Below are 23,320 nucleotides of genomic sequence, written 5' to 3'. Positions count from 1 at the left end.
TCCCTCCGTAGAGATTTAATTTACCTCCTGACCGGCGGGCCAGGGAGGGCCGTTTTCTCACCGGGAGTATAAGGCCGGACTGTAGCAGAGGAAGAATAGCGCCGAGAAAAGAGGCGAGAAAAGGAATGCGTAACCGAAACCTTGTAAGGTCAAGTTCCCTCGACTAGAGAATTGAGAGAAAGAATTGGCGTCGACGTGACATTCAGTCAAGTCCCCGGGTTTGGAAATCAAATACTTACTTCTTACGTAAGGTCTTATTTCAGATAAATAAGTAAAGAGATGATGAAGTATGTCTGGAAAAATGACACCTGCAGAATTCCCGTAGGCATCCATTTCAGTGGCCATGTTTCAGCCTGTCCTAATGCCCGCTGTCTGAATGTCCCCGCTCGGAAGAGCGCGTGGAATATGAATGAAGCCACGGCTACATCAAACGGATCAGTATTCGCTTCATATCGTCTGAGCCATTAGTTATTATTAATGAACCAATCACACTCACTCAGCCAAGGAAGATGAGCACGTACCCTCCACTCCATCAGGGCTTGTCACCACAGCTAAATAGATTATATATCGCTCTCCTCTGCAGCATAAATGCAAAAACTATGAAACCACCCGTTTTCGGACTTCTGCTCGCAATTAATTCCGAGACATTGTGTTCCGGCGCTTCGCTGTGGTTTTATGAATGAAACTAACTGAGATTGCTAACTTTCTGAGCTTCTGAAGAACTGCTTAGCGATTAGTGTCTCATGAGGTTCTTCAGAACAATTCCTTTAAAAGAACATTATTCATTCTTCTGTATTAATTGGGTTTAAAAAAAAAAAATAATAAATGAAAAAAAAAAGAAATGTGTCTGAGCGCTGACTGTGTACCATTCCAGGATCTCTTCTAGGAATATGCAAAGCAGTTTAATCAGGACGTTAGATAATTTTTTTCTCACCCTTAAAAAGAGGGAACGTGTGATTGATTTAGGAGTATTCTGTGATTTAATGTAAAACATTTCCATTGTTTATGCATGAGGCAGAAAATTGGGTTTGATTAAAGCACTTATTTTCTCAAAGAGTCAGTTCATTTCTAAGAGCAAATCAGCTTTTCTTTTGTTCGTCAGTCAAGTCGGATCCAGACAGGTTTTTTTTTTCTCTCGCTGAAGCATGACACTGAAAGCCAAATCGTTTTGAAAGCTGAAAGTTTCCAACCCGTAAGATACCATGCTGCAGAAAGCATTGTAGAACTGATTAAACACGGCATGTCCAAGGCTGCAAACCCCCCACTGCACTTTGGTAACATTGCCCTGCTGAATATTAACAAATACCTTATTTGATAGAATTCATGTGTTTTTAATTGCATTGCATCTCTTTTAAAGGACAGATAGTAAACAACAGTGCATTTATCTCACCTTTTCACATGTACATTACTTGCCATTGTATCTACCATTCAAGCAATTGTGAAATATGGAGTCTCTGCTGTTTTGAACTTCATTAGATACACCTCATTGTCCATTTTATCAGCTCCACTGTCCATATAGGAGCGCTTTGTAGTTCTACATTAACAGACTTTTCAAATTGAGAATTACAAGCTTTCTCATTCAGTTTTCATCCAGTGTCTCCTCCTCCTTTATAATTTCTATGAAGAATGTCATAATGTCTATTCATGTCTTTTCTACATCCAAACTGTATCATAAGTAAAGAATATGTTCTGTGACGAGCCTCAGATGTCTGCGTTTAATCCAGAGAGCTGCTGTGAAATGCAAATATTAACCACTGTTAATTTGATGTTGACATAACATTGAAATCCCTATTATCAGGCTAGTGGAAATTAGCATTATCTTAACGGTGGAAAAAATTGGTAAACAAAAGCTACTTCCAAAGCGGATTAGAAGGTTTCTGTATTAAACATTGCTGTGTAATGACATGCTTGGCTGGAACATGATTAAGTGACTGTATCTGGTTCTCAGCGTAAACAAGCTTGAACAAGGCAAACTTGTGGTCTCTCTGTGCTGCAGCAATTGTTGAGCTTTCTAACATGGCGCAGTGACCACATCTGTCACCCTGCCCCTTTTACTGAGACAGCCAATGAAAGAAGTAGTCATTAGTGTATAGTTTCAGCAGCCAGAAAATGAGCTGTTCTTCACAGAGGAATAAATGCCAGACTGTACAAAGACTGTGTTAAGTGTTGTTTTATACTCCTCATAGTCTTTTTTAGCAAGCACAGGGAGCTGTAATTAAAAAGAGGCAAAGTCTCCTTTAAATACCGTTCTTACAGCTTTCACTGAGGGCTTTTTTTTCCACTCGAGCATTCAAGTGATGAGGAGCTGCACCTTTTGTGCAGAGATTCTGAGACTTCACCTTTTTCCTTTTAGTCGTAGACCTCTATAGTTCCCCTTATCGTGTGTATCTCTGTGGAAAGTAAAATCCACTTAACACTGCAGATGGATTTTTAACTGCTTTGATTCATGACAGTGCTTGCTCTGCTGGTCATTCTAATGATCCAGCACTGTATGGATTGAGTCAGGAAGTGTATCGTTTTTAGATATCTTTATATATATAATATTCGATTCATCACAGACGCAGGCAGAGAGCCCACTCTCATTTTCTGTTACAGCCTGTTCCTAGACCGGGTTGTAACAGAATTGGGGGCTCGTCCGGGATTTGAACCTGGGACCTCTCGTACCCGAAGCGAGAATCATACCCTGGTAATCATTCTGGTAAGGTTGCGCTTAATGCAATCGGCTTCTTCGGTATAATCCTCTCTTGCAGCGATTTGAGAAGCTGAATGTGAATTCAGCGTTCAAGTCTTTCTCATTTTCAGCAGTAATTAATGGAAGGTTCTCTTTGTGCGCCTTCAAGAAGCCACTTGTGCTTTTTAATCACCTGGGTTTGAATGTCAGAGACAATCTCTCGGAGCTCTTCAGCTAATAGCACTTTTAGCTTCAAAATGGAGCCTGGAGAGAGGCATATGCAGCACTTGAACGGGGACTGCGGAGCATTCAAAGGTGACCAGTGGATGCTCTGTCAACATATCTTTTCTCTTTGCTTCTGCCTCTCCCCATCCATCCATCAATCTTGCTACGGTGCGGTTGCTCCATGACAGACTTGCCTCACTTACTTAGAGTCCATCTATCCATCCGTCTCCCCACTGCATCTCTGTCTATCCCGCCTGTCCTCTGTTCTCGTCAGGGGCTTGTTGACTCCATTCTTCGAAACTTGTCTCAACACACTCTGCTGAACTCCAGATGGAGTTGGAATTCTACCAACATGGCAGGAAAGCCCAAACTCCACAGTGGGCATCATTAGCGCGTCCGAGTATAGACCCAGTTAAAGCCAGCAGTGGCAATACTTTCACTGTCTTGCACGGCCACTGCAGACACAATGGCCCTCGGTCTAACAGCAGGGGAGGTGGGGCGGGTTTGTGCCGACGCAGCACCTTGCTTTGTCACATATCCCCTGTCCCTGCCTATTCTGAAGGCCGGTCAAGGGAGCTTGTAAGGTGAACGTGAGAGGGCCGGAGAGGGCTGTCCACGTCCTCCCTGTCCCTGCAGATAAATCTGAGCACTCTTGTTGCTGATAAAGGCAAACGACACCTATAGTGAAGCTTCCAGCACCAGGGAAGAGCGTCTTGAGTGCTGAGCATGCAGAGGAGGGACAGCCGAGAGAACAGATGAGGCAGCCCTCAGCTGCTGATTTAGATTTGAGTGGAGGCGTTCTCTCAGTCTTAAGTTCCGCTGATAGCTGTACCTGCTTAAACACCCCATCCACACCCACTCAGCAGCCCTAAGCGGAGACTGCCAGCGGCTTAAGGAGGCTTTGGCGAAAAAAAAAGCCCTACAAGAGGGCTGCGGTGAAGAGCTCAATAGCCGAGCTGCCGGGCCCTCATGGGCTCATCCGGACGCAGATTCAGCCCCATCTGTCAATAACTGACAAAGCTTGTGTGTGTCAGTCAGAGCTCCAGAGCTCCCTCCGGCCTCGCAGAGTGAGGAGAGGAGTCCGCCGCACCCGCATAACTGACATGCCAGCTGATCTATGGGCTGTAATTATTCTAGAAGCATCCTCGTGAGAGCACGCTCTCGGGGTCGCACGGGGGCAGACGGGCCGGACGTGTAATTGCCCTTCATAGACGCGGGAAATGGATGCGAGGCTTGTTTTGTAGTGGAGCTAACCTTTCGGATTGATTGTGCTGTATCGCAAAATGCTCTTTTTCAAAGCCTTGTCAGGCACGATCGTTTTTTTGCTGCAATAATAGCACAGTTCAGCCCTTGCGTGTCTCGCAAGACAAACACCGTTTGAGTGTGCGATTTTATAGCAATCTGTCTTAGGAGATACCCCCCTCCTCCCAATACATGACTGAAGCTCTCTTCCCTTTCGCTGTCTCATTTAAGGCCTGATACATACAAACCCGACAAGTTTCCGAATAAAAAAACGTGTAATCCGATGATTGAATTCGAAATAGCACCACGATGAAAATCACACAACATTATCTGACAGGTAGGCTGGGCTAAAGCCATTCTGAGATAACCTAATAGTTTTTAACGTCTTAGCATTAACGTCTTAATGTCTTTTAACGTCTTAAATGAAAACAGGTAAAGCTACCAGGAACTATATACACACCTGACAAAGAAATGAACAAATCAGGAAGCCTGGTTTTGCATGAAACGCAGAATATGGGTGGTTCCAGGGAAGCTGATAAGCATTAGAAACGGACACTGTGGACAATTGCAAATCTCCACAACTACAATTAGAAGCCACCTTCATGTCCACATGCTATTTTGAAGACAGCTTCTGCTATTGCCAGAGGAAGGCCTCTGGTGACATCTCACCTAATTTTGATTGGACCCAGGTTGTATGGTCATGGGAGACAACAGTAGAGCTTGTTGGTAACAGACACAGTTATAGATAGATAGAGATAGTTTGGCCTAACACCCCATCCCCAGTATGATATATGGTGGTGGATCTTTCAGCAATGTAGGTCTGTTTTAATTCTGAAGGCCCTGGGAATCTTCTTAGAATGTATGACATAATGGACACCCAGAGATCCAACATTATAATCTGGGTGCCTCTTCCAGGAGACCGGGGCTGGGTTTAAGTTGGATCTTCCAGCAAGAAAAAGATCCACTACCTTCAAATCCACAGAAAAATTGATTCCCTGGCCACAGAATCAAGCTTCTGCAGTACTTTGGCCTAAAGCCTTTGAAATCTTGTGGGGAGAGCTGAAGATGAGAATCAGTGAGAACTAGAGATTGTATGCCAGTAATTTCAAATGAACATGATAGTAAATAGATTTCTATCTAAAGTTACTTTTTAATAGGTTTCTTAAATTTTCTTTCTTTTGGAAACTTTGACTTGGTACTACTGATAATGTAGACAACTGGAAATCAGAGTACCGGTTCTTGTGATACCTGTAATGAGAACCAATGTTGGGACTAAAAGCTATCTTTTGACACCCTGAGTATGTTACAGTTCGACAGAATGGTGTCTCATTTGATGCATATTTCAATGCAGCAAAATAAAGAGTGTTTGAAAATGTGCCTTATATTAATGTTATTGTTTCCATTTTCAGTTTATCAGAGCATTCAGCATTATAAAACTACAATATCTGAAACAAAAGTTGCTTCGTAGTGTCTTAATCTGACGTTCTACCCTCTAGATAATATGTTAGCCCCAGCCTAACACACTAGCCACAAAATAGCATGCTAGTCACAATACAAAATGATGTGCTGCAATAAAGTTTGACACATCTGTGCTTTTTACTGAAGGTACCAACACATCATAATTCCTGTACAGAATTTTCCCTCTAAGGTCATTAAAGTTTCTTTATATCCATGTGTTTATCCAGTCGAATGCAAAGGTTTGGACACCCCTGCGACCTATTTGACCCATCCTCTGCAGCCCAAACACAATCCTATCCAGCCCACAAAAGAATTTTAAATTTCTATTAATAATAGCCTGTTTCACAATGCCCTGCACTTCAGTCCCCAGCATGCAGTGCAAAATAATGTGCACTCTGTCTTACTTTTTCAAGGTCTAATACCAGTGCCTGTATTTTACTGTAGAGGTTTTTGTGTATTGCAAATAAACAATGGCCAGTTCGGGTTACAGCACAACATTAATTAAAAATGAAATAAAAACAAAGGTGTTCTTTGGCCCTCGGATTTGTTGAGAGTTTCAATAAGGCCCTTTTAGTGGTTGGGTTTGACACCGTTGCTCTGTAGAAAACACACTACTGCACAGTTACTGTTTATTTGTTGAATTTGCCATACTGGTGAAAACTGTGCAAAAGTTATGGCACATTTTATATTTTATGTTTTGGGTTTTTTTGTTTTCCAGTATGTTAAAGTCATGTCCACACCAACGTTATGCATGCGACTGCATATCTGTGCAGACATTTCCTTAAATTCTTATTTTACAGTCTGACCTGTAAGTTGCACCCTATTAGGATCGAATGCATATGAGTCCATCCTTTCACAGTTCATATAGAGGTTACAAAAGAGAAGGAGACAGATTGTACACATAAACAAAGCCTCTCTCTCTCTCTCTCTCTCTCTCTCTCTCTCTCAGAAGAGGGGATTATCTTGCCTCTTCCTGACACCTCTCCCTTCAAAACTGAATCCTCAGCCTGCTGAAATCCAACAGAGCCCCCACCGTGTAACGCGCACACTCCCCTACTCTCCCCTCCCTGTTTCAGCCGCTGCGCACAAGTGCTCCCCAGACGCGCTCTCACCAGCGTGGGAGAATAAAATGCATGGCTTTAAAGCACTGCTGGCTTTTACAGCGGCCAGTGCGGCAGCAGCGTGTAACTCACTCAGATGGATTCTACGGCGTGGGGGCGGGGATGGAGACGGGGGGGCCTGTCAGATAGCTTTCCGTGCTGACTGCCACAGACTGCCCCAGCCCTGTCTGCAGACCGTGCCCTTTGATTGTGGGAAGCTGTTGAGGCTTAATAGTTGATGTGGTACTTTCCGGCGTGTTGTAAGCCACGGCACATGCTAACAGGGATGGAGCGTGCTGCGTGGGGCTCGTGTAATATAGACTCCCTCTCGCTCTCTTTGCTGTGGTTTTTAATGCCGCATTGATCGCTGTAGCGGTGACTAAAATGAGCTGCTGAGGATCCACAAATGAAGCGCATTCTGCACATTCCTGCCACTGCGTAACAAATCAAACATTCTTAATAAAGGCGGATTAAACTGCGTGTGCAGTAACGTACGGAACTCAGCCATGCCTCAGCGACATCAAAGCCGCAAAACGGCGTTAAAAACCACCGTGATATAAACCATGTCTCATTAGAATAATAGTACTACTAATAATATGTTTTATGTAAATGTACCTTTACAGACCTTAAGGACACGGTACATAATATAGTGAGGTACAGTTAGTGAAAAACACAGATCTACCACGACTGTTCAAAAGTTTGGAATCACTGTTCAGTGTTTTCAATAATGTAAAATCAATTTTGCTGCACATAAATGTGGGAAATGATTCTAATATGCTAATCCTATTCAGGTTCGCATATGTCAAATATGAAGGCAATGACATTTTGGATGTGTCCAGAGTGAATTAGTACATATTGTACTGTGAAAAGGTCATAGATCACCCTTCTTTTGTTTAATTACCAGTCAAAAACTGGAGTTCACAAAATGATGAAACGCTACAAAGAAATTGGGCCTCCTAACAACCACCTGGAAGACCTGGTAGACCACCAAAACTGCCCCCAGCAGATAAACAGCACTTAAAGCTTTCATCTTTGAGAGAGAGGAGAAAATCAAGCTGCTTCAGATCTGAAAACATCCACAGGTGTTTCTGTCCATCCTTCCACTGTGAGAAGACGACTCAGCGCTGTGGGTCTGAAAGGATGCGTAGCTGTCAAGAAGTCTCACTGAGAAAAGGAAATGGACAAAAAAAAGCAGAACATTGGTACTAGAACATCAAAACTGGGCGTCTGAGATGTGAGTCTAAATTTGTAAGTGGAATTATTCGGATTGTAAGAAGCAGAAAATTCAACCAACTTCTAAGACTGAACTTGGAGGTGTGGCTACAGGTTTCTTTGAAAAACTGAAAGTGAGTCTCCTGAAAAGAATGGAAGCTGTAATAAAGGGAAAATGTGGACACAAAAAATGCTGAAAAAAATAAAAAATTAAAGAATATTAAATAAATGTAAGGTGGTCTCTGACTTTTGCACGTAATATGTGAGTCTCAAATGACAGAGAAAGCCTTTAAAACACCAAGAATAAAATTAAGATCAACGAATTAATTTTCAAAATGCCTTGTTTTGAGTGGTGAGTAAATCTCAAGGCAGTCTGACGTTAATAAATAATTGCAATGCAATTTTTGAGTTTTTTGTTGTTCCCAACTTGAAATATTGATTAAAACATCTAAAAATATCTTTTGCTTGTAGTTAGCTTGTCTAGTATACATCTAAACAGTATAAGAAGTCCAAGTCCACACAACAAAAACAACACAATGTAAAGGAAATTGTCAGATAAAACTGTTGGAGAATGAAAAGTAGATCATGTTTTTAGAAGATACTGTAAAATGTTATTATTATAAAGGACATTATAAATGAATATTGCATTCCAGTTATGCAATGTTTATAATGATCATGCACATGCACATTTAAATGGATTTGTATTATATATGGATAATTGACCCTGCTAATCTCCAACCACCCTCATTTCAGCACACGCCCCCCATGAGAGTGCCCCCTCATATTTCCCACGGCACCCTAAGAAGCTGTGCACTGTCAGCACCGAGGCTACATTAAGAGGCTGTGTAAAAATTAACTAGCGTAATGAGAAGATAAGTGACTTATAGGTGGGCCACTCATTGGATTCATTAGAGGCTGGTCTTTACGAGCATCGATCATGAGACGAGCAGCCAAGAGCAGGTCCCTCTGCTTTATGAAGCGTGGATTGTCACCTTGTTCCAATTATCCGTTACCTTTGACAGCCGGTAAGTGTGCAAGCATTACTAAAAGGACGAGGTCTCGTAATTAGCGCGCCACAGCGGGGAGGAAATGTGAACTTGGGGCCAATCAGAGGCTTCCCTGGGCACATTATCCTCATCACAAGCCTTTCTTTTATACCTTGTTACTGCTCCTCGCTGAATGAGTGCATAGTAATGAAGATGTCCGTAATTAGATGTTTTGGCGGTGATTGATTTCACTTTTAGCAGCTGTTTTGCTGTTGCTTCACGGGTTTAATAGGGTTGACGTTTCCTGTCGGAGCCGAAAAACTGTAAAAGAACTTGAGCGTACTTCTATTTTGTAAATAAATGGTCATGCCCTTGCTTAAGCTCTGCGCTCACTGTGTCAGCATGTGTTGGCACATGACCAAGGCTCCATATGAGTGCACTTTGTAGCAGTAATAAATGGATGGTATCTGGTTTGAAGAGATCAATGCAGGTTTGCATTTAGATGACAGAGCAGAGGTCAGTACGAACAGACTCCGATAAAAATCAGCTTCATCCTTCACCGCATGGCCCGTGAGCTGAACCCTCGATATAATTACCATGTTTTTTCCATAATGTAAATTCATATGAGACAGAACCCCATGGATTTCTATGTTTCCACTTTTGCTGCCACCCCCATTCTTGGTACTTCCTGAGGAGAGGGTCTTTGTCTGGATTTGGCGAACAATGTGACGTAGGTAAACTGGACGACTCGGCAGGCGAAAGCACTACAGGACAAAACCTCTAGTCAGTGCAAAAGAGGTATCAGCCAAAACAAAACCAGAGAAGGTTTGTGGTTTCAGCTGTGCGCAACCATCGCAAGCTTTGGTTCGCCAAAGGCGAAAGTAGGAAAAGTAGTCTAGAACAAGTCTAGAACTGGCCTCGATCCTAGAAGACACCAACAAGTGCTCAACTTGAAAACAGAAGCAAAGAAAAGAATGCATTTTTAAAAAGTGTTGCGGTACGGCTGGTTCGATGGTGGGGGAAGCAGCACAGTTTGACAGAGCGGCAATGAAGGGAGTGGGAGCAGACTTTGTTTGATCATGTTTAATTCATGGCGAGGGGGAGTTAAGGTGAAGGAAAGTTTAAAGCTCTGCTTGCAGCTGCAGACAGAAGAATCCAAAGTAATTTCAGGTTATTCCTTCGCTCTTCTGTTTAGCGAGGAAGCGAGAGAGTGAGCGAGCGTCGATGATTTGATATGGTGATAGAGAATGGGCACAGTTCTGTTTTCCTCATTGCTGCTTTGTGAGGGAGTGTGTCGGCCAATCAGGCTGTTTATCCTCAGAGGGTGCTGCTCAGAAAAACAAGGCGAAACTGGAAAAAATAGAAGGAAACGTTAACGTACAAAAGAGGCTCATTGCAGTGCTCCACGGCACACCGACATCAGATTCGCTTAACAACTTAAGCAAGGGGAAACACTGCCTGCAAATGAGTAGCTGTCATTTAGGCGCCTCGAAAACATGCAAATGCACCGGTAGTGAGGAAACAAGTCATCTGCTGAGAATGAGGTGTGCAGAGAAGTGCAGCTGCTCTCTATCATGCCGGAGAAAATGAATTTTGTCCGCAGGTCGTGCCCCCACCCACTTCTTCTCTGTTCCCTGCCTCTGGCTGGGAGCAGATTGTGCAATCTTACACGACTAGTGAAACAATTTTCAGATTGTCAGTCACCCAGGCCGCCTTGCATCGCGAGGTCACGGCTGTCTTTTTCTCGCACTTGCTCACTTGCTAGTGATGCACATTGGATACTCAATGACTTCATAGTGTATAAAAATGACCCGATGGAAACTACAACTGTATTAGATTTGCGGCCGTGACTCAGAAACGAAAAAGAAAGGCCGTCCAAGTGCGGCACTTTTAGGGAAATAAGTTTCAAAGGTACTCCAAGGGCACAGGAGCTCCGAGTGTTGGCACGGTCCCTGATGCCTACCATCTGCCGTGGAGTGGTGTCTGCCACTTGATACCAGGCTAAAAAAATCAGTCTTACAAGTACAATCCTGCTTTTTCAAGCTAAATCACATGTAAATTGACCGGTATCATCCTACTCGCTTTATAATGAAGTAGGCCTTCTGTGGATCAGATCAGCTCTGGGATGAATAATAATGATTTCCAAATGTGTTTAGAGGCAACAAATCAAAGGCGCTGCTGCTTAATTCTCACAGGGATTTCTCTACATGGAGTATTTGTCTAATCCACTATGAAGGAAAAAAGGCAGCGGTGGGGAACGTTGTTCCTTAGACAGCGTGAACAGCCCAATAAAGTATCTGTTTCTGGAAATAAAACCTCAGGCTTGTAGAATTTAAGGGAGAGTGTACCAGGTGATTTGCCACCAGCCAGACTTGATCTCGTACCAAGAATACACATCTGGGGATAAACTGTTAAACCTTTGGGGCTGGATCACCTCTTAAACCCACCTCCGCATCAGTCTTGTACATCCTCTTTTAATGTCTGGATTAACTCTATAACATTGGCGAAACAAAGTGAATGTTTCAGAAACGCCCTTTGATTTAGTTTTGTCACAAAATCGATTCATTTAATCCACTTTTAATGACATTAACTCAGGAGAAAAGAAATGTCTTGGCTTGTTTGCCAACAGGATATGGTCCAAATGTAGTCTACCAAGTTTGGCCCAACTGTAGACAAATGCATACCATTTCTTAGTGGTGATTACATGTATTTATGTATTTTTAACCTTAGTGTTGTTTGCTGCGGGTAACAGATGTCCTTTTCGTAGGCTTGTTGTCCGTCAGACACTAATGGTGGGCGCACCATTGCCCCTACTTTGAGCTCCACCTTCACAAGGCATTGGATTGGTTTAGAAATGTCACTCTTGGTTTGTTTCCACCCACTTTTAACCCAAAATTTCTCATGGGACTGGGTTGTCCCCAGTCATGTATTCTCGGTAGACTGCCAAGTAGCTGACCGTGTGATCAAATTCAGTTCAAGGGTGGCCTACGGGTTGTCAACATTTGGCACTTGCAGAATGTGTTCATATCTTTTTGAAATATCTACTTTTTTTGATGTGGATTCCCACCAGTAATTGGCTTGTACTACCCAGGTAACTCGAGTCAGATCTGCTTTTCTAACTGTTATTTTGTTGCCCAGAGTTCTCTGCACTCTCAGGGAAAAATCCCAGCAGACCCAGAGAATCAGATTAGAATATTATACAATTTTAATGTCTAATTTAAAAGGGCTCAATTGTGGTTTGTAATGAAACGACTAACGCAGAATATAAACTAACGAAAACCATTGGGATGAGTTATTCCGTGCCTGACTAGAATGCTCTAAATCACCCAGACTTTGCACAGAAAATACCAGCAAAGTGCTTAAAATTTAATTTTTTTTTCCTGCTCTGCGCCACAATTCTCGTCTCCTTTGAGACAGTGAGACAGAGATGGTGGAAAGGCAGATCAGGAGGAAGACTAACATAACATTTTGAATTATTTAGAGGAAACTTAGGGCTTTATGGCTTGAACTTTTAAACTCGAGCCAACATTATACATTTTAATCTGGTTTTGTTGCCTCCTCGTCACTCGGGGGGTGATGCATGCCGTCCTCGTGATATTCCTGGTCTCATGACAGTTTCCTTACACTTTTTATCTGGAGATAAAGCAAAATCACTGTACTGTGAAGCAGGTAGCGAGAGAAACGTGGGATCTTCTGAAGTCAAAATGGATTTGAAAGTCAGCTCCTACTTCTGTTTACTACTGCTGAGATTTTCACGCGATGCCATTTTGCTCTTTGGGCAGGAAAAGAGCAGTCGCGTCATACTTCACTCAGAAGCGGAAAGTTCACAAGTTTTGACGGCCTACTGAGGAGATGCTTGATGGAAATGCAGATTTTGACATTTGTTGCTCTTTGGGGACTGAACGGGTCTTCAGGTTTCTGGATGGTAGACAGCAGGAAATCTATCTTTTTTTTTTCAAGGGAGTTTTTGAAGGGATGTTAAGGATTTTCATGCGCAAGATCGTCTCAATGTCAGTATGACTGGAATGGGCTGGGAACTCCTGCTTCGAAGAAACTACTCATTAAAATAATGCTTTCAGACAGCTGTTGGCCACCCGAGATGCCGGTGGTCCGGCCACTCATGTGCCGCGCCATTTGATGTTTCACATTTGGGTCTAGCCGAGCTAGTGTGAATCGGAGCATGGCAAAGAAAGAGACCACAGAGCCTACATGGTAGCAAGCTGTCTGTATTCATTAAGGCTGGCCGAGGCAGAGGGGCTTTAAACAGTCAGTCGGAGGTCAGAGGGATAGAATACACAGTGTGGCGGCCAGCCAGTGCAGCAGTAGGTGAGAACATGCTGTGCGGAACTGAAAGTTTGGGTTTTATTTTTTTTTTTTTTCCTCTGTCGCCGACCACTTTCAGAGCTTCAGGGTTTTAGTTGCACTAGCGAGAAAGCAGAAACTTTCAAATGAAAACAGGAAATATTAGCATACACAGTACTGCGCAGAAGTCAGAGACCACTGAGGTGTCCAGCCCTTGCCTTCCAGACTTGCTTTCAGTTTTCCAAAGACATCTGCAGGGATTTTTTTCAAACCTCCAAAGTTCAGCCTTCGAAGTTGGTTGCATTTTCTGCTCCTCATGATCCGAGCAATCCCAAACACATTCAGTGATGTTGAGGTGTGGTCTCTGGGGTGGTCAGTCCATTGTTCTGAGAACACCAGCAGCTTCTTTGTTTGATGTGTCCGTCTTCTTTTCTCAGTGAGGTTCTTCTTGACCATTACACATCCTTTCAGACCCACAGCGCTGAGTCGTCTTCTCACAGTGGAAGGATGGACAGAAACACCTGTGGATGTTTTCAGATCTGAAGCAGCTTGATTTTCTCCTCTCTCTCAAAGATGAAAGCTTTAAGTGCTGTTTATCTGATGGGGGCAGTTTTGGTGGTCTGCCAGGTCTTCCAGGTGGTTGTTAGCAGTCCCATTTTCTCTGTACCTTGCAACGTTTTGGACTCCAGTTTCGGAAACTCTTGTTTTTAAAACTTTGACTGTCCTCTTTCTTATGCAACTATTTTCTCCAATCTTCTCAGAAATGCCTTGAGAAATTAATAACTTGTGCATGGTTGTTTTGACTGTAAATCAAATAAATGAAGGTAGGTCTGAGCTTTACACTTCAGCGGTTACATTAAGTTGAAACGAGGAGAAAGCATTTATGAATGTATTTGATAACACTCACTTATGGATTGGCAGTAAAATGAGTTTCAATTGGCAGTCATTCAACTAACTTAATAAGTGAGACTCTATTTAAATCAACATGAGCTCTGTAGACGATCTGTATAGGGGGTTATTTTAGCTAATTATTGTACAATCACTGTGTTTTCCTATGTGTGTGCTCACAAATGCGACATGGTCATTCACGTATTTATCCATTTAATGTCACAACAAATGTGGGAGGTTGTGTGTAGCGTATGGGTCTATTGGATTTCATTGGACAGAATTGGATTTGTTGGCGGTATAATGACTTTCAGGGCTTTTTTTCCGCCACTCACAGGCTTAGCTCTATCAGGCGCTCTACAGCCACCGTTGATGGGCTGGAGGTTTTATTCCAGCGTGAATCCCCAAGATGGCATGAACACAACCGTCTTGTTCCTTGTTGTTCCTCCCTCTAGAGAAACACGGAGATTGGAACGGGGAAGGAGGAGAGGCTGTGTTCGAACGGCTGCCTTGTTTTGCCAAATTCTCATCTGCTTTCTTTGGAATGAGCTTCTCAGTACCCTGTCGTGTCTCGCTGTTTCCCTTTATCGTTTCTCTTTTCTTTTTGTCTACCTCTCTCTCTCTCTCTCTCTCTCTCTTCTGCTCTTATGCTCTGTCTTATTGTGCTCTCTCACTCGTGATTATTTATATTAGATCAAAACACGGGAACCTAGTCTAGATTGTGTATACAATTCAGAAACTTGATGCAGGAAGGACCCTTATCCACCACGATGCGATGCATTTGGGCTCATCAGTCAAACACAAAGCATTCCATTTGCTGCCTTTGCTTATGCCTTTTCAATTCATCAGGCCCTCGCCTGGAGGAGGCTGCTTCTTGTCTTCAGTGGACAAAACAAAAACAAAAAGGCACCATTTGTTCTGGCAATATTCTTCATTTCGTGCCCTGTTACAAGAAATCAATGGCACATGGTCCAAAGGGAAATTAACATATTTACAATGTGAAAAACGACAGAAAATGCAGAACTTGGCGTGTCTGAAATTTGGCTGTTTCTATTAAGGATGACAAACAAAAAAGATTTCTAATTATCGTCTCCTGTCATTAGTTAACTGATGTAGTGAACAGTGTTTAAATGTTTTTTTGTTTTTTTTTAAAGTGTGTCTGAGTCTATTTTGTGCACAGAATTGTTCACAATGTTCTTTTTACAGGAACTACAGGGGATGCGGCTCCTGATTCACCCTCGGTGGGCGGGACTTTACCTCACTTCCTGCAGGAGCCAGAGGATGCCTACATCATAAAGAGCAACCCAATCAGATTGCGGTGCCGCGCTGCTCCCGCCCTCCAGATATTCTTCAAGTGCAATGGGGAATGGGTCCATCAGAACCAGCACATGTCCCAGGAGTACATGGACCAAGACACTGGTATGTACCTTCGCAGTGTCCAGTCTGCTTCTTCATGTTTGTGGTAGACGACTCAAACAACTGGGGGTGCAACGATATAGAATTTCCAAGTTGATAATGAGCTCATAATTAAAACCATGTTTTAGCATTTGGTACTGTTTTCTACTAGATGGACACTGGTCATTTCCTTTGGGAGATCTTTGACCCTTTGTGTTTTCTTGATTTAATTTGAGTTGGACAGGACTAAACTGGAAGAGACTGATGTCAGGTGATTCCTTGAGCCAATCAGAATTACGGTCAGTGACTCCTTACCACAGCCCCACCCACTACTGTCTCTTTAGTTGTGACTGACCACCAGTGGGAAAGCTAGCATTTTAAAAACACCCCTTAACTGTGGTACAGTGACTGTAATGCCCAGCTTTAATATCTAAAAAAGTCTACATTACAAATGATTAGTTCCCACAAGTGAAACTGGCTTTCTGCTGCCATTTTATGCCACAGCTGCCCAGCAGAATATGAGAGTATGCAGGTTTCTTCTGCATAACTTGTTGTAGAGTCTCATTTATCAGGCAAATGCTCAGCAGCTAGGCACTGTGCTGTACTATAACAAATGCTAACGGTGTTTGTTAGGGCTAAACCATTTTTGTCTTTGAGGCATGAATACTTAACTTAGTGTACCAGACTGTTGGTTAGTAATGGTTGTGTTGTCACACCTCACATGGGTGTTTGATTTATTCTGATTGGTCTAACTTATGTACGAGCGGTTCACAAGCCCTGCATTACTGGGTTATATTTTCTTTAGGCTGTAATTAAAATTTTAGCTCTTGTAATTTAAAAATTAAACTCTATTTAAAACATATTAAGCCCTAGAGTTTGGATTATTAGCCGAATTCCTACTTATGTTGGCCACTATCAATGCAGTTGATCGTAACGTTACCTCAGTAATCTGATATCTCAGACAGAAAGTCTGATTACTGCCAGAAAATAAAAGCTTTAAAAAAACTATTGCTGTAGGGTTGTTTACATTGCTGTAGCATCTGAAATGTCCGCTCAGTCCTTTTCTTTTCGGTCCATATGAAATAATGTTTAAGATTTGTTTTCAAAACTGACTTTGGCTAATGATCACCAAGCCACAAATCTTTAGATCATTGAGATTTAATACTTGCAGTTGAGTTAAAAACCCCTTTAAAACTCTAAATGCTGCTAATGTTAGCAGACAGAGTTAGATTAGTGCTGATATTTTCACCTTATACCAGTATATTTGCATGAGGGCATGCAAAAATAGAAATGGAGCTACATTAGTTGTAATTAGCAGCCATAATTACAATATTGGGCCAACAATAATAATGAATTATGGTTATAATAATTCAATAATTATAACATGCTTCCATTTGTCAGCAAATAACATATGAACCCCCAGGTATTATGCACCCGTCCTAACAACAGGCCACAATAAGGTGTTTGTTACATTGAGTCCTGTATAATTTCAGCTCATGGGTTGCCTCAGCCTAAGTCTGAACTAGTCAGTGGTTGAGGCGGAGGCGAGTGCAGTTCCTGGAAGTGTTTTTCTGGTAAATGCTAGCCTGCTATTTCCTGTTCTGAAACATTACCACTTAAGAGTGTCCTAAAATGACAGCCTTTGGGCCTTAGTGCTGCTCCTCCAAACTTCTTTGGCAGCTCAGTTTCAGCTGGTCGAATTGCACTCAGCTTCACTCAGTGTGACTGCAGAGAATCCAGAAAAAAAACTGTGCAAACTGCGAAGCTGCAAAGATGATGCCTTAATTCATTTAGTTTTATGTCTGTAGATGTCACTTACTTGGATGTATCTTCGTTCCCTTTCTTTATAAGTATATAACACCTCCTACATTCTCCCTGAAGTATACGAAGTCGTCGTTTCACCGTATTCCCTTTTAACCTGTCAGTTTTCCCTCTCTCGCTCTGATTCCAACGCGTTTGCGTACTTTGATCCCCTCTGTCTTGTCAGGTGTGCCGCTCAAAAAAACAACAACAAGGAAAAAAACAACGACAACACCTTTGGAGAAGTTCCGATGACACGTCTTTGCAGCTCATGCACGAAAGGCGGTCATGTTCAATGCAATTTAGCTCCAATCAGCGGCGGTGTCAGAGAAATGAACACAGCCATGTTCTGATGAGAGCGAGGTTTCCTGCAGGGATTTCCAGAAGAAAACACAAACTAATCCAGCAGCCTCAGTGAAATGCGCCGTGATTAGTTTGCACGGAGGCGAGACAGGAAAGCTGCCTAGCATTCATGAAGCCTCCGCTGCAGGAAGAGGCTCTTAATTGCTTGTGGAAGTTCATTATTGTGCGATTGCCGCGCTGTGAAATTGTTGTGGGACTGATAACAGGGAAGTGAAAGGGACAGCTTTGATTATTTTCTGGCCTGAACATTTTAGAGGATGGGGGGGCAAAGAAAAAAAAAATGTTTTCTTGATTTCATAAGCAAAATCTGCTTAAGTGCTATCTTCTGGTATCATTTCAAGGTGTCCATACAAAACTTGTCCTTGTCACGCGTCCCTCCAGCCATGACTCTCGGGACTCCGATTCCCAGAACCCTCTGGGTGAACACGTGACGTCAAGGTCACCACGTTCCACCTATCAGGGATCAGCTCACCCTGACTATTGATGTTTTTCACCTGTTTTATATATCATGTGACTAGATCCAGTTTGTTTATAAGCCCAGGCTTTAGGCTAGGTTAGTTGCGAGCCATTCACTGAGCTACTGAGCGTTCTTGATCATGTCCTTTTCTACTCTTTGTGACTCTTTGTTATGTTTGTACACTGTTGGCTAGTGTTGGTTCTGACCCTTCGCCTGTTTTTCGACCTCAATTGTGGATTTTGGACAAACTAGTAAAGCCTCTTTTTCACATTGTATTCTCAGGCGTCTGACGAAGTCTGACTCGTTACGTTCCTAATGTATTATTGTCACTCGATCTGGCCATTTCTTTAATTGTGAGGTGACTGTACAGTCACTAGAATCGTAAACAATATGTCAGAAGTAGCCGAACGTACATTGATTGTATCTTCATAATTTAAAGGGCGATTCTGGCATAAAACTAGCATTAAGTGTTTTTGTCATGCAGTATTCTGTTGCACAGCATTGCATACACTGATTTGTATCCTTCTTGCATTTTTGTCCAGCACTATTCTTTCACTACAATACCCAGCATGCATCTCACAAATACGTCATCGAGAATTCCCCCACAGCAATAAATACTACATTCAGCCAGAGAATTTCTTGAGGAAAACTGCCAGTGATCACTAATGTCAGCTTTGTCAGATGCTAGAGGGCGATCCCAAGCATGTCCAAAATGAATGGGTTCCTGTAGAGCTTAAAGAACTGGCTAACAGTGCTTTATGTAGGTTCATGACGTCAGTGAGCGTGAACTGCTTTACTCGGCCAATGAGCTGACCAGCTTGCCAGTCGATCAGCACTATACTGTTAAGTAGTAAGTATAAATATACTGTTAAGTTTCACTCATGTGTTTTAAATGAATATATCCTTCTACTTTCCAAAATTAAAGGCAGTTCTCACATAAATGACTTAAAAATTCACCCACTCATTGAAGACTGACTTGCGGATGCCCTCTAGTGGTTTGCAGCCATGTTTTTGATATAATAAGAGAAATAAGAAGTGACCAGTGATTTGGCTGCCTAGCAGTAACATTAGATTTCTGTCTTTTTCTGCTTTAGCCAGCTAGCAGAAAAAAAACAAAAAAACATTTCAAACAGCCATCCCTGAAGCACTTGTTGTTTTTCAAAAGTTTCTCCCACCTTTAAGATACATCACCAAAAAGTGGTTTTCCTAGTCTTTAAACTGGAAAATCTCACTCTCAGGTCTGCTGTGGCACGGCAGGAGGCGAGTAGGCATGTTTACAACAGATATAGCAATGGCTACATTTTTCATTTTGGCTTCAACGCTCCTTTAGAGATTTTCCTGTTAAACACTCCCACTTATTTTTCACTTCAGAACTGACTATACTGAATTGTCATTGGCATCATGATAAACATGTTGGAAGTAGCTGAGCATTTCCTTGTGAGCCATCTTTATGCATGGCGCTTTAGTTTCATTGCCATTATGTAAGCTGAAGTGCAGCGATTTCCATACATTTAATATTATTTTTAATAATTAAAGTGTTTTTCTTTTAATTAATTCAATGTAGAAAAAAATGCCTCAACAGATGCTAGCTAATTAGCATCCCTGCATGCTTTATGTCTTTGTTGTTTTTTTTTTTCTTTCAATCCAGAATAGTATAATTAGGATATTCCTGAAGCTGCATTTTTTTTTTTGATTAAACTGGTGAGAAATTAGCATAATGCTAAATTAAGCATTTGACAGTTGCAGATGATGCTTATCAACCTAAAATCACATAGTTAGGCTCAGTGTACGTCTCCCAGACTTTGATAGTGGGTTTTATGCATTTATTTATTTCTTTTTCTGATTGCTAGTATTCTTGTCCTTTGTTCTGTCTGGCTATAAAATCAAGAGTGGTAATTTCCTCTCTTGAAAATATACACCCCCCACCCCAACCGCCCCGTTACCCCAGCCCGCGCGGTTGCCTAGGCAATGAAATGTACTAGCCCGGGCCTCGAGTGGATTTGCAATTAAAAAGAGCCAAAGAAAGCCGTGCTCCTCGGCCAGTGAGACGAGTGGCTTTATATCAGAGCTAAACTCATAACCCCCGATAACGACACCCTTTATAGCGCCTCGTATTGCCAACGTAATGGACGACGAAAATGGGGGGATTGGATTAGAGCAAGGGGCTAATCGCACGCACAGATCTACAAAGAATTGGACTTTATTGATTAGAACACGGGCCCTCAGTGCCATAGCAAGCAGCTGATAGGATCTCTTATTTACCAGCGGGCTAGATGAGACCTGGACACATGATAAAGCAGGCTTCCAATGCCCTTGAGTTTAGTCAGCATACGGGAGAGGCAGGAAAGTCCAAACAAGCAGAATAGGCACCAATTACCCAGGTGACAGTGTTAAGAGGAGGTGAATGTGGCGTCCACAGCAATCTTCACTTAAATTGACAATTTCAAGCGGCTTTTTGGGGTGGAAAATTGGTCAAATGAAACGAACGGACGAATGCAGTTGCTATAGCAGCGACCAGACTCGTGTTAGAACTTCTATTTAGCAGACAATTGTAAACAGTATCTTATCATGGATTGCATTGTTTCAATAACATGAAGTGAAGTTAATTGGGCCAGAATTCTTATCTGTGTAAGACTCTAATCGGAGATTCGTATTTTGTTGTAGATTCAGGTCCACCGTCGCCATTAGTAAGACAATTACTGATAACGGCGGCTGCGTCTGCAGCAGCCGCCAGGCTAAGCTCCAGCCAGGATAAGCTCTGTGGGTGTTAATAATTTATTTATTTATTTAGGTTTTTAGGGAGGTCAAGCTCCTCATCTATAATTCAGACAGAGTAGTCCAAATCAGACCAAAACGATTTGCAAGGCTGTCTGCTGTTTCAGAAGCCATTAAAACAGGAAAGTGAAGGAAATTCCTTTGTTGATTACCTGATTCGTCAGGGATTAAAATGTAAAGCTCCAAGGAACCTAAATCCATGTTTTCTTTGTTATTAGGATGCTGTGGTCAGATATTATACAAGTGCAAAGTATGCCCTATTAATAACATTGTTATGTCCATTAAATGACAATTGAGTTTCACCAGAATTCTCCCCTTGGTTTAAACTAGTTCTATTTTTGGGTAAAGGTTACATAAGCCCTGCCCTCACCAATCATGACCCATACCCAAACCAATCACAAGGCTGATGTGGTTCGGCCCACCCACACAGTGTTAACAAACCGTGAGTGCACCCCAGTATGTCCCGACTGTGCTGTGTGAGATGGGTTTCCACTCCATTTATAAGCCACGTGCGATGTGGTGCGTCCCGCTTTTGCTGGCCAAAGCCTCCGGCTAAGTCATCGAAGTTGCTTCATATCATAATAAACGCCATGCAGCAAATCAATACAATAAATGATAAAATTGAAATGTCCTCAAGTGACTGTTTATCCTCAATAACGACAGCTGCAGTGGTTTCTAGAGACACTTTTATTTTAACTGTAGATAGACGACACAACAATTTATGTAAGAGTCACTGTAAGTGCCATAGACTCTCCATTCAAACAGGTTTAAGCCACTTGAGCCAGCACAGGTAAATGATGAACACTTATTATTTCACCACCTTCTTTCTCTCATCAAGATTGAGCGACGTAGTGAGCGAAAACTAACAACCAAGCAAAAGCTCACTTAGCACGCTCAACTGAGCTGTAAACCTAGCTCATCTGTCTGTCCAAGTGCCTGTCTGTTCGTCCATCTGGCATGCTAGTTTTCTGTACGTGTGGATTCCCTGGATATACATCCAGCAGTGAAGTGAATACACACCTTTACATTCTTTCAAGCATCGTCATATAAAAACTAGATCATGTTATTAGTGAGCAGACACAGCAGGGTCTACAACATCTGTAGTGTCTGTTTATTTTTCTCAGTGTTGGACTGAGTGATGAATAAAATGTGCTTATTAGAATATGGCAGATCACCAGGTAGTTCTCAGGTAGGTATGATCAGCTTTTTTAAGCAGCGTTTTGTCATATTTCTATTTTTTTATATAACACCCACTTGTATCAGACAAACGTTTTTAATATTTTACAGTGTTTTATCTGACACGTTAATGCAAGACACTGCGCAAGACCTGGCAGATCACCAAAATGGTCTCAGTCAGATAAATAAACGTGCTCATTAGAATATGGCAGATCACCAGGTAGTTCTCAGGTAGGTATGATCAGCTTTTTTAAGCAGCGTTTTGTCATATTTCTATTTTTTTATATAACACCCACTTGTATAAGACAAATGTTTTTAATATTTTACAGTGTTTTATCTGACACGTTAATGCAAGACACTGCGCAAGACCTGGCAGATCACCAAAATGGTCTCAGTCAGATAAACAGCACTTAAAGCTTTTATGTTTAAGGGAGAGGAGAAGAACAAGCTGCTTCAGATCTGAAAAATCCACAGGTGTTTCTGTCCATCCTTCCACTGTGAGAAGACGACTCAACACTACGGGTCTACAAGGATGTGCAGCTGTTAAGAAGGTCTTGCTGAGTAAAGGCAACAGACACATCAACCAAAGAAGCTGCTGGTGATCTCAGAACAATGGACTGACCACCAAAGAGTCCAGACCTCAACACCACTGAAAGCATTTGGGATTACTTTGATTGTGGGAAGCAGAAAATGCAACCAACCTGTAATATTTTTTGAAAATTGAAAGCGAGTCTCCTGAAAGGTGTAGAAGCTGGTAGAAGGTAAAGACTGGACACACTAAATACTGAAAAATGGAATATTATATTTAGGTGTTGAGGTTTCTTTGTAAATGTTTTCTGATACTGGAAAATGAATCACTTGTACTTAATGGCTGTTTTGACTGGAAATTAAATAAATGGTGTTCTCTACTTTTGTACAGTGCTGTATCTTGATTTTGGATTCATCAGTACTGAGAAGGGTAACAAACAGTACACAACAAATAGTATATGTTATACTCTACTTGCACATTTGGTGCTCTCCTCCATGTATAATGCTATATTTAGGAGATGGAAGATGGATAATGCAGGATAGAGCATGCGGAGAACAATTCAGTTGGCTGCAGTTTGCAGTCAGACAGTGTGTGTGTGATGTGAACTCCTTAGTGCTGTGTAAATAAGTTAAGTAGATCATACATATTCCCAGGCCGACCTGCATTACCAGTGTATCTTTCCTTCACAGGTGTCTGAATCACTTTGGCTTTCATCACTAGTAAAGTGGGCCAAGTCTTGCACCT

General features: G+C 42.1%; 1 protein-coding gene across 1 annotated transcript in view; it reads left to right on the top strand.

Annotated features, from left to right (window-relative positions):
* unc5db (unc-5 netrin receptor Db) overlaps positions 1 to 23,320 on the top strand; it is a 235,336-nt gene that overhangs the window by 86,011 nt on the left and 126,005 nt on the right. The window contains exon 2 of the mRNA XM_036598580.1: positions 15,288 to 15,500. Within this exon, the coding sequence (XP_036454473.1) occupies positions 15,288 to 15,500 (213 nt within the window). The remainder of the gene's footprint in view (positions 1 to 15,287; positions 15,501 to 23,320) is intronic.

The sequence above is a fragment of the Colossoma macropomum genome, unplaced genomic scaffold (assembly GCF_904425465.1).
Source record: "Colossoma macropomum unplaced genomic scaffold, Colossoma_macropomum, whole genome shotgun sequence".
Taxonomy (NCBI): Eukaryota; Metazoa; Chordata; class Actinopteri; order Characiformes; family Serrasalmidae; genus Colossoma; species Colossoma macropomum.
Note: the sequence above shows the minus strand (reverse complement) of the source record. Positions and strands in the feature narration are given on the sequence as shown.